Source organism: Bombus pyrosoma, linkage group LG2 (genome assembly GCF_014825855.1).
Source record: "Bombus pyrosoma isolate SC7728 linkage group LG2, ASM1482585v1, whole genome shotgun sequence".
Classification (NCBI taxonomy): Eukaryota; Metazoa; Arthropoda; class Insecta; order Hymenoptera; family Apidae; genus Bombus; species Bombus pyrosoma.
Genome location: NC_057771.1, coordinates 10,584,508 through 10,596,878, shown reverse-complemented (window position 1 = coordinate 10,596,878; position 12,371 = coordinate 10,584,508). Strand labels below are relative to the sequence as shown.

General features: G+C 40.1%; 1 protein-coding gene across 31 annotated transcripts in view; it reads right to left on the bottom strand.

Moving 5' to 3' along the window:
* LOC122574303 (MAP7 domain-containing protein 1-like) overlaps window positions 1–12,371 on the bottom strand; it is a 202,394-nt gene that overhangs the window by 7,559 nt on the left and 182,464 nt on the right. For 9 of the 31 annotated variants that reach the window (XM_043741877.1, XM_043741830.1, XM_043741880.1 and 6 more), the window contains 8 exons: window positions 9,658–9,717; window positions 8,144–8,212; window positions 7,632–7,821; window positions 6,624–6,970; window positions 4,837–5,019; window positions 2,456–2,890; window positions 835–1,014; window positions 57–364 (listed from right to left, as the gene is read on the bottom strand). In XM_043741877.1, coding sequence (XP_043597812.1) covers window positions 57–364; window positions 835–1,014; window positions 2,456–2,890; window positions 4,837–5,019; window positions 6,624–6,970; window positions 7,632–7,821; window positions 8,144–8,212; window positions 9,658–9,717 — 1,772 coding nt within the window. The remainder of the gene's footprint in view (window positions 1–56; window positions 365–834; window positions 1,015–2,455; window positions 2,891–4,836; window positions 5,020–6,623; window positions 6,971–7,631; window positions 7,822–8,143; window positions 8,213–9,657; window positions 9,718–12,371) is intronic. The other 22 variants (XM_043741906.1, XM_043741861.1, XM_043741916.1 and 19 more) reach the window with 7 other exon arrangements.

The window sequence follows — 12,371 nt, the reverse complement described above, 5'->3', positions numbered from 1 at the left end:
ATTTTCATGTGTGCATCGCGTTTATCTGCATTTCGTTAATGGAGAAAATTAATTACTTGTGTTTTCTCGGTGCCTTGGTCTTTCTTCTCCTCGTATTTATCATCCAATTTTGTATCCTCTTTCACTTCGCTTTTTATTATCTCTCCGGTACTGCCACGAATCAGCGGAGCATTCTCGGCTCCAGGGCTTTGCAGCGGTGTCACTTTCGGGGTTATTCGCGGTGAAGCCTTCGCGCTCTTCACCAGTTTCTCTGTCGGCTTCTTGATCTCCGTCGCTTTCGGTGTAGATGATTTCTTTGGAGTGCTATGGACCTTTGGCAGTGGCGGTTTCGAATCCTTCGTCGATTTCGGTTCGCTCACTAGATCTACGTATTATTACAAACTTGAAACTCACGACACGAGTCACGTTGTGTCTACGTACACGCGGTATTTGAATGTGCAATCTCGACTAATGTATCGAAAGAAAAAGGACAAAAAAAAAAAACAAATTAAATAGATAAATAACATGTAAGCCATGTACAAAAACTAAAACCGTGATCAATGAAAAAAAAAAAGAAACACTGCATAGAAAAATCGAGGAAATCAACGTTCGTTTGGAACGACAATTCAAATTGAAAAAACAAACTGTTTTTCGGACAAAGCGTTTAGTAAACAGAAGTTCGGGTCCAAATACCGCAGGGCAAAAAAGATTCTCGTCGCGTCGAATGGATCCGCACGTTTTCGTGCGAAATAAACACTCGAGCGGTACCCGCTTGGTCCCTTCGTGTACAAGGATTTTTCTTTCTTTCTTTTTTTTTTTAATAACAAGAGAGTATTCAAAAAAAGGCATGCTCACTGTGTCGTTCTGTGACCGAAACACCGGTACCGGCAATAGAAGCAGGTCGCGGTCGACGCGGGGCAGCTGTACGAGGACGCAGATTGACGTTACTGCTGCCCACACTGCTGGCGCTTTGCTGACTCATGGAGCTGTGCGGTCGTGATGGGCTGTTCGGTGTCACCTCCCCGCTGCGGATGCCTACGCGTACCCACCCAAGGTGAACATCTCTTGATTTACGTATTTTATGCATTGTGTTCGTCGCGCGTTAAACATTAAACAAACAAACGCCGTGAAATGCACGGCAGCATCGCGTTGCCGCGGCATTTCATAGAGAACCGAATTTTTATTCTTTCTACTTTTTCTATTTTCTTTCGTTAGATTATCGCGTCAGATCGCGCCGATGCACAATGCTGACGAGTATTTTGTATATTTCGACAAACAAATCGTATTTTCTGTTTCCTTTTTCCATTCCGTTCTATTCTTATCAGTCTTTTCGTTGATTTGTATATATTAGAATAGACTTAAGTATATTAAGAGGTACAAGTAGCGAAATTAAATAGAAAACAAGCACCGCCACCAAAAATATTATTGATCGTGTCGTATGTGAAATGTATATGTACATCGAGAGTAACTGAGAAAAAGAGGCCGAAATAAACAAATTAGAAATAAAAAGAAACGAGGGGAAATTACGAGACCTCGTAAAAACAGCAAGAAAGAAAAGAATCAAAGAACGAAAGTGGAGCGATATAAATGTATTGCACACTAAATACGATTGCGGTTCGTCTGTACACAGTCTAGTATTGTGCGTAAAACGTGTGTGTACGTGATAAGATATATATATATATATACACATATAAGAAAAAAAAAAGTGTGGCTTACCGGAAAACGTTAGAGCGTACCTTCACCCTTGGTACCGAAAAGCCGGTGAGATCTGAGTTCGTTTCCTTAGCAGGAGCGTTTTGTTAATCAATTCAGTTTGTACAATAATTAACACAAAAAGAATTCCATGCAGTCGGATATATATCGTTGTTAAGATAATATAAAGTAACACAAAATTGATGGTTAAAGAAAAATTTGAAGCGTTAGACGCTTTGAAGATCGTTTGTTAGTCTTTGTTCGATATGCAAGCAGTTAAGCATGAGTCTCTACCCGTCGTCTCGCGAAGTCGCACGAAAAGTAACCGAGGTATACAAGGATTTTCTGTCTTATTGATTTACAACGGCTCCTCACTGTATTCGTACGCATGCACATGTGCACCCAACTCAAGTTATATAGAACGGCAGGAGTGCGAGCATAGATAGTGACAAATATCTGAAAATAGATTCATTCGGGGATGTAAAAAAAAAAAAAAAAAAAAGAAAAAAGAAAAGAAACGAATTCTCAATTGTAAAACATTGGTCGATGAAAATTATTATAATCTATAAATCTAAAGATCTGTCTAGTTATTGTCAGTGAATAATACTGTCAGCGTGATATAATGCCCATAGGGATATACATGTACAATATAGAATGATGTTGTTGGTCATATTTACATAGTTTGTCTATGAATTTCTATGTGAATGACGATACGTCGATAAAATGAATATGATATTTAAGAGCAGGATGTCACCGAGAGTTGAGTGCACAAGAACGATCTTACCTTGCTGCTGTTGGTTCTGATGCTCGCGGGCTTTGCGACGAAGTCTCTCGGCTCTGGTTGGTCTCGGCATTGGAACCGCGCCTGGCAATGTACCCATGCTACGAGAGTTATCTGAGCGTTTGAGGCTCTTGCCTCCGGACGCAGCTAAATGTGACATGCTGCGACTCATGCTAGAAGCGCTCAGAGGCTGGCTTTGCTGTTCCGTCAATGTGCTAAGTTCTGTCGGACGTTTCCTAGGCTGCGCCAGTTGGTCCAGCCTGGACATGGAGTAAGTCCTACCTGGCGAACGTGCGAAGGCCTTAGCGCTCGAACTACGCCCTGATGATGGCGGTCCATCACGCGGCGATGGTATCGTTGGCATCAGATCGGTACGCCTCCTGTTCACCCGCAGATAAACCGAGCTAGGGGTTCCCGGTGTTCCGTCGCTTTCTTCACCTGCAATGGAGTTTCCCTTAGAAGCGAAGCGCGAGAAGCGACCACCGGAAACTGCGCACTATACAGTCGTAACGTGTACAAGGCGCGCGTACATCCTCTGAACATCGCAAACATAAGAAAATTCGTTCCATTTTGCATGGACCGAGTGTACATGTAGGGTAGGTGTGTGCATATGTGTGGATGATGTACGTACATACACTGGCTCTTGAAAACTTTTCTGTCCATATTGTATGTGTTATACGAAACATTTTGAAATTTCATTCACATTTTAAAGAGACACGACTGACATTATTTGCTAAAATAATCACGATAGTTGTGTCTCATCGCAGTGTTAATGAAATTTCAAAATATTTCATATAATACACATCATACATACTTATATTCATGAAAGGTGTCTACATGTATACGAGTACTTTCGTGAGCCTGTGTATAAGTATGTGTAAGTGATGTGCATTTGGCATTCCGTTTTCGACTACTAATATTCTCTACTGGTCAATATTCTTCATGCTGTTTCCTGTGTATGTATGTGCGTGTGCGTGTGCGTGTGCGTGTTCATGTATGTACGAAGCAGATAGAAAGAACTTTTGTGCATAATACAGCTTGGACGTCATTCGATAACGTTACCAGGAACGGAATGTTGAGCAACGGTGTTGTTACGGATAAAGTGATATATACATTATGACAGAAAGATATTACGGTAATTAGAGGACAATGAGAAACTGGGAACGTGTACGAACGACGTTACGGAAGCGGTGTAAAACGGAACGGTGGTACATGCAAACGATATCCGGTAAAAATCCGGTAAGGCGGTAAAAATCTCAACGCATGCACAGAGCTATATATACAGAAAGTGTCTCGTGTTATAGCATTCAAATTAACGCATCAACGTGTTCGTATGTTCATATATCGAGTGAAAAAATGAAAGAAGCCGTTGCGAAAAAAGTAAGCGTTTCAAAGAATCTCGTAAAATCGAATCGACCGTTTGATATCGTTAAAAAATGTTTTTCTATTCAAATGATTGAAAAATTCGTAAAAAGAAATATTTATCTCGATCGAAGACTAAATGGAAATTCAATTTAAATACAGTATGTAGGGATGTAATAAGTTTATGAATGATATGAGTGTATAATGCTTGCCTCTTATAATAAGTAGGCAAATGTTAGGAAAGTACAATTAAACGATAGCGTGTCTCGTTTGAAGTTCGTATTCGACTATTGAGGCACCTCAGCTTCTCGATACTTATTTCCATTTCGTAAAACTGCCACTGAATAAAGTAATGCTATTAACGAGAGAAAGAGCAATATCAAAATTAGTATTCTAATATAACACTAAATTCTTACTCTAAATTCGTTAGTAAATAACCCATCTAAACGTATGTAAATGTTAGTAATTGTTAGTATAGAATTCTGAATAGCGTTAGGATGCATATATGACTAATTAATGATATACGTCGTTGAACACCGATCCTCGTTAATCTGAATTTACATAAAAATCAAGATATCCAAGTTCAATGTTACCAGAATTACATATAACAACTATCTAATAGATAGACTGCGAATGTTTATGCGAATCTACGTCTGTAGTGAACACAACTAAAGAAATGAGATCTGAATAGAGCGAGGACTTTTCTCTTGATATATCAAGATGTATATGTTTGCATACTATGTACGTTCTATGTATTCTAGCAGCTTTAAATTTCCCATAAATGCATAAGCTTTCGCAATCTAAAAATAGAATTAGAATTACATCATCGGTGTTCCACGACTTCACAGATCTGTACAGATATCTTTATGGCGTTAAACGAAAGTGACATGCTTGCAAGAGAGTATATTCCGATGTGCTAATGAAAGAGAGACAAGGATACGTTATATTGATAGCTCATTCTGGGATAACAGAACAATCTCCCCGTTGCAGACTTTTTTCTTTTTTTCGACTTCAGGACTCACCACTGGCAGCCCGCTGAATCATCGGACGCCTAGTGTCGCTATCAGACTTATCATCGATGGCAAAGATGTCAGTTGTAGGAGGCAGAGAGAGGCTGGCTCTCTTATGTTTGGCGGGGGTTAAGGGAGGATCAGGGCTAGAATTCCAATTGAACACCTCGTACATGGACGAGGACATTCTCATATCTGCAAACAAACCATTCAGCGCTGCAACATTAGGTACTTTCCAATCGAATTCTCTTCGTTTCTTCTTTTTTGTTCTTATTCCTTTTTTTTTCAATTTCTCTTTTTCTTTTTTTCTTAATTCTCTCAGGGGTGGGCAAGGGTGGGGTTGTTCGACAGATTAACAAACGTAGGGTGGGGGGAATTAGCATGAGTTAGATATAAGTGCGATTCACAGATACTTTAAAATTACACTTTGCCTGACAGAGCCACCACCAGTAAGTACAGAGATAAATAGAGCGGATGCAATAGGATCTTAATTACCGAACGAAAGGAAATCTATCTCTCTCCGGTCAATGTTACAACTCTAGTGAAATTACATTTACTCAGGCATATATTCTCGCTACGAACAACTATCTGTCTCTCTGTCTATGTACTTTTGACACTTGTATTTCGTAATAACGTGTGCGGATTACAGAGAAGTCAGCGCGTCGAAGATGAGGTGCTTCTCGTGTGTGTACATGAAGCGATATTATGTTGGCAAAAGAACATGATATATAGCAAAAAAAAAAGAAACAAAAAAGAATAAGAGAGGAATAAATCAATAACATCATCTCGTTTATCGCTGAAATCAAATTGCATTCGTCGGGAAACGCAGCGAAATTAAAAACCGGTGGAATTGGCTGCGAAAAACATACAATACGAACTGTAGAAATTTAAACGAAAAACCTGAAAAAAGTACAGAGAATATAAAACACATTACGAATACGATCACGAATCATTTTATCTATCAACATTAGAGAATCGATCTCTCATGCTCCGTAATTTCCTTTTTTCTTTTTTTAACCATCAACATGGAGATATCGTGTACAGTTGAATAAAGTCGTGTGTTGGTGGTTGATGTGTAGTGTTTGGTAATCAAACATCATCGTAAAAATATTTATCCGTCGAAGGAAGCTCGATTTATCGCTAGGATGAGGCGCCACGATTTTAACCCGGTTTCGTAAATGATTAGTAAATAATCTTTAACTGAAAAGAGTAGCGCACAAGCCACGCACGCAAATACGTATAAAAATGTCTCGTTCGCCTTCTGCGTAATCTTTCTGGAACGTAGTGCATCCATGCGTTACGCGTTACGGCGCATCGGTTGCGCAACTACATATAGCACTAGAAGCGCTGTGTAGAAAGAACGCAGTGAGAAAAGAAGCGGCCTTCGCTGTACGTCTCAACCATCGGCAGCTCGACGATTTTTGAGTGCCAACACGAAGAAAGAATAATTATTACACCAACGACACGATATTCGCTAACGAATTTTCTTTACACGAATTCTCGCGATTCTTTATCTTTTCGTTACTATCCATAACTGACGATGTTAACGACAGACGTCGAACAATTTCTACGTGCTTCCATCGCTCAACTACCAGATACCGATCAAAATAACATCGACATGAAGAAATATGGAATAGAATGGAATAGGCAGAAAATTATCGTAACAAACACTATTACGAATATAGAAGTTTGATGTCGCAATATCATCACCGACGTCTGTCGTATTAAATTAAATACATGTATCCGCGAATATCAATAACATCCTCGTATCTGTATCCGGTTGAGAAATTCCCACTAACCTTCGCCAGGTTTCCGGTCAAGTCCACCAGCTGACGTGGCTCGCTTCTTGCTGCCATCGAGTTCTCTCTCTGAGGATCTCCTTGTCAATGGCTGTGCAGCCGAGAACATCATTACATTGGTGGTAGAGGTTGCGCGACGCGTTCCCCAGAAAGTGGAGCCACCGGTATCGGCTGGCTCCAACATCCTCGGTGTAGAACTTCCGAACGCAAACACGATGTGCGACCTCTCGTTCTTCTTCTTCGCCTCTATACGAGCTTCTCTCTCTTGATTCTTTCGGAGGATCGCCTCTCTTCTTTCTCTTTCCGCCTCGCATATCGCCCGTTTCCTCTCCCCGACTTGGTTTCGTCTAAAATAAATATAAAACGAATATTTCTGCAGAAAGCAGATTTCGAACTAGAGGTTCTCAAGGTACGAACGAGAAAGTACGTCTTCGCGTACACGTAATAGGCTGTTATTCTTTTTTTAGACGGGACGGAAAAGCGATTTTGCCGCGGGTGAACTTTATGCAGGTGTCGTGGTAATTTCCCGGGCTTCTCTGCGGCGGCGAAACAGTTTAGCCCGGCATCATATTAACCAGGTCAACTTATAACTTCGTAGAGAGCACGTAATCTCGTAAAGAGCGCGTTTAAACACATCAATGTGGTTCCGTGTCGGTTTAAATTCGCGTGTCATAGATTAAAAAAAACTACCCTCAAGGCATGCGCTCTATCGTTCGCAACTGGATCGTATTAAATAACCCAATTTCAAACGCAAAGCCGGCTTAAACTCTCATCCTTTTCCCATTCGAGCGTAAGTTCACTCCGACTTGTACCTTTTACTACAAAAAAAAAAAAAAAAAAAGAAAGGAAGAAAAAGTGAGAATACAAAAAGATGGAAAACGACGCAACTGAAGAATTACGAATTTTCACGAATCAGTAAACCTATTAGTGAATATTAGTGCATTACTTCTGAGCAAACGAAAGAAAAGAAAGAAGAAAAAGGAGAAAAGAAAGGAAGAAAAGACAAACCTGTCGTTGTCACGCGATTTGAGCTCGTCGATGCGCCTTCGACGTTCCTCTTCCCGTTGCTCCCGGAAACGTTGCGCGGCGAGAGCCTGCTGTCTCAGCTCTTCCAACTTCCGCTGCCGCTCTTCGTTTTGTCTCTCACGGACGAGCTTCGCCCTGTCCACGTCTTTCGCGCTTCCCGTCGACTCCCGTCCTGAGAACAACCGCGAAGACCGATTACTTCTTCTTGTCGTACGAGCTTCGCGTTCTGCTTGAAACACGTCGACGTTTACTTGTTTCCCAGACAGTTCTCGATAATAAAAGCGTAGTACACATTGCCCATTTAAACTCCGAAATCAATTTTAATCAAACTATTCCCAGTTATTTACAATCGATCGTACGCCACGAGACAAAAGATTGATTATTACAACTAGACAAAAAATTCCAAAGTTTTTGGTGCCCATTCGATGTTTAAACAACCGAGGGAAAAATGTGACAAACGAAAAGTCTCGACACTGCCCTTGAAAACGTGATACCTTCGTTCTCGCTAGGATGATCGCCATCGAGGGAGTCCTCGTCGTAGAGACTTTGCCGGCGCTTCACATCTGTCGAGAAGAAATCGAGAACATGTGCGTACGCACGTGAGATTCGGGTATTACGAGCAAAACACGCGTAATCACGACGCACTGCAAGCATACAGCAGTTCTGCGGGTACACTGCAGCTACAAATACATGCCTTTAAAGCGATCGACACGATCAAAAATGACATGATTCAAACAAACATGCTTCATGCAGTCGACGTGATGTCTAGCGTATGATAGTTTCGGTTAGTGAATTTTCATCTCATTCCGATAGAACGCGTGTTAAACGTGTTCGGTCCAAGTTCCGTCGTGAACCGAACGAAATTAAAGAAATACAATTAGGAGAGAAAAAGGTCAGAAATTGTGGTCTCCATGGGTATATTTTCTGGCGCAGATTCGATTACCACTACGAAGATAATCAATTTCCACGAGTAAACGCGAATATTCCTTTCCCACGGCGAGCAGCTGTTTTATCAGTTGGCAAAGAAGTGACAAGGCCGCATGAAATAAATTCTTTATTAGATTCCCTGTCTCTCTTCGTACGGTATTCCAGCTTCACCGACGTAACCCGTCCATTTTCTGTGATACCAACGTGTTTCTTTCGCCTGGATAATACAATTATTAAAAACAGGGTGCTGTAAAAAGCGTGTTTCGTAACTCGGGATGGAAATATTTATCGATCGATTTATCGTTATGAGTTCACGTCGCGAAACCGTGTTTCTAGGTTTCTATGCAGAACGAAGTTATGAATGGAATTCTTTCTTTCTGCCTGTCTCAAAACACTGGGTGTAGAACGTGACTTTATATTAGATTACATGGAATGAGATTTATTACAAGTTTCTGATAAATAATTAAATACCAAGCTTAGGATAAATATTGTTCCAAATTCGAAAAAGAAATTGTTTATAGAATGTTTAGTAATAATGAAAAGGTGAATAGTTGCAGGTCTTCCAAATCTGCAAAAATTACTTCAACTTCTAACTAAAAAGCACGAATAGTTTTTTTTTTTTTCAAAAAAATTAAGCTGGATACTATTACAAGGAGTCATCGAAAGAAACAAGTTACACATGCGTAATTCAACAAAATATTAATTCCATAAAAATGCATTATCTCTCGAGACTTTTTAAATCTCTCTGCAAATTTCCTGAAAAGTTCAATACAAAGAGAAAGTCGGTAAGTTTTACGATTCTTATGGATGTGTTATACGTTCCATCGACTTAATCGTTTTTGTTAGTTCTCTCAATTTCCGTCAATGTGGCATCAAACTATTAATAAAGAGAAACGCTCGAAGAAAGTTGGTCACACGCGTGCCTGGGAAAACTCGCAGCTGATGAATGCGGTCATTTCCAATTTCGACGGGGGATTACTATTAATAGGTACGCACTCGTTATGCGACGCATTAAATTCAGCGCAAACGTAGCGTCGAATTTGGCAAAGCACACTCCGTTATTTACCAAGCTGATTATTACCTGACGAATCGGGAGAGGCTTCGTCACCTCCGATTTGGGCGAACCAGTGCATCGTTTGTTCTGCGGAAGATAAATTCGAAGTTTGTTCCTATAGGATTCTTTGTTTAAATAGACTATCCCATCCCTATAATTCCCATCGAAACGCGTCCTTGATTGCCGCGTTTGTTACATTTACCAGAGAACACTGTTGGGCATTGGTTCACACCGACCAGTTAAAAATATTTCAAGACATATCAGTTTAATTCAGTTTAGTTTAATTTATCTCTAATCTGTGAATATCTTTATGCGCAAATTCATATTTTTGTTAACACAATTATAGAAATAGAATCTAGATAAAGAATCGTTTTGCTTACTACAACACTCAATTGCACAATTCAACTAATGTCATTAGTGAAATTTGACGAGCCACGAGTCGGAATTATTACAAATGTTAATAAATTTTCTTCAAAGTTTCGCAAACAAGTTACAAATAGCCAGACTATCCTAATCGATGCAAAATTGTACAATTATAACAGAGAAGTGTGTAGGATCAAATTTGTAAATTTGTCAATTCGCTAATATAGAGTTAGCAAATATTGTGCTACAGAGTCCAGATATTATATTTTGCATATTTTATCTATTTTTTTATATTATGTCTAATCCGCGCATTTTTGTAGCTTCAAATCTCCTTCAAATATAAAAGCATCAAAATCACCAGTTTATTCGTTTCCTTCTAAATATACGAAAATTAATTTAATCCCGGTGTGCCACTTTAGACGATTTCCAATCGAACCGTATTTTCATACCCTCGAGAAATTTCTTAAATTTGAGAAAAATACGGAAGAATCGTTATTGATACGCGTGAATTATCTCTCCAATTCTATGATAATTTTCTCGAAATATTAATAATTCTGTCCTCGGTTGAAACTAAATCAAGATTAAGACTTAAAAAATTCGGAGTGCGCAGGCTTAATTCAAGAAAATCCCTAAAGCTGGCGCACCGAAGAGACGAACTCTACTCTGCTTCATGCCATGCGAAAGTACATAATTCCAAATTCAGATTTAATCTTCTTTCATGAAAAAAAATATATATATGTCCTAGAATCAGAGGGATGAATGGTATGGGATAAGGTGAAAACAAAAAAAAAAAAAAAAAGGAAAAAGAAAGAATGGAATAGGGAAAAGGAACGAACATTTGTACATCTGATATTCGTAATTAAAAAGAACGTAGAATCTCATAAATATTTCCCAAAGTTTTTTTTATCGTTCATGAAGAATAACGACATCGGAACAGATGGGATCAGCGAGAGAATTTTCATGATAGAAACCTGTTCAAAGCTTGCGCATCGACTTCTGAAAACGAGAATTTAAATTGTGTCTTCTCTAATGATGCACGGTCACAGATTTGTTGTTAATTACAACCCTGCTCGCTTATTTTCGATATCTGGCGACGATTTGCATTCGATGAAGTGAGAAAGAGATAGAGAGACAGAGGGATGTTTCACCCAACGTCGATTCTTCCGCCGGTTGATTGCAAATGCTGTGAGGAAAAAACGTGGCAGCCGTCGACTATAATTGATAATTGGAAAACGGACAGCGGCGATGAATGGGCGACGCATTATTACAAAAAGGCATACGAAAGCCGTGTTCTTTGGTTAAACGATCGCAGCTCGATAACCGTCTACAGAGAATAGCAAATGGAAATGGAAGAGCTCGCGTTATCACGTGGTCAATTATATCATTGGAAGTTGTTTAAATCCTCCGCATTCCGTCCCCACCTTTCCAACGATTCATATTATCAAGACTCGCTGTTTATCGCTCTGGTAGACTCCATTCTTTTCAACTGTTGCGATAATAATAGCCGATTGCATATCGACGCGATGCGATGGAAAGAACGAATGATCGAGAAGGGCTGGAAAAGGATAGGCGTACGACGTTGCTGCTCCTCGTAAAATGGAATTACATTCGATTATTGATTGCACGGAGCCCCTGATGTATTCTGATTAATTGCAGTTCGCGTAGCTTATTTTCGCGACCTCGCGCTGCTTAAAAAAAGGAATGCGAAAAGAGATGACCGGGAAGCTCGCAAGAGGTAGTTTGATTCGTTTCCATCGAACGTCAGGTAGAGGGAAACTGCTGCTACCTGCCGATGTTGTTTCCGGCTGCTGATTGCAAATGTCAGAAAAGAGGGAAAGGCGTGAGAGCGAAAGGGAAGGGACAGACAGAGAGAGAGAGAGAGAATGTGTAGCTTGGTGGACCGCTTCGTGGAAGCCGTTGATGGTAATTGGACGTTTCATTAGCAATGCGGATGCGGAATCGAGCGAGAGGGAGTGAGACATTGCATGAACAGGAGGAGTTACCGGTAGAGCGATAGAAACAGGCGGGGAACGTACGCCTGGTAAAGCAAAAGGGGAAACAGGGTGAAAGCGTTTCGACGTTACTGATAATGTTACGGATATAAAGTTCTGTCGGATGCGGTCTCGAAGAAAGAGAGGGTTGTCGAGGGAATTCGTGTCAACGGATTACGAAAAAAAGAAAGAAAAAGATGGCATATTGAAAGACTGCACTCTAAGTACGACACGTAATTAATATCAATGCTCTACTTTTCATGGGAAGTATCGATTGCGCGTTACGGGAATCAATAACATTTGCATCGAGTTCCTATTAGAAATTCGTGGAACTCGTTGGATATTCGAGTATATAAATCAGAGTGATTATGCGAAAGAGGGGAAAAA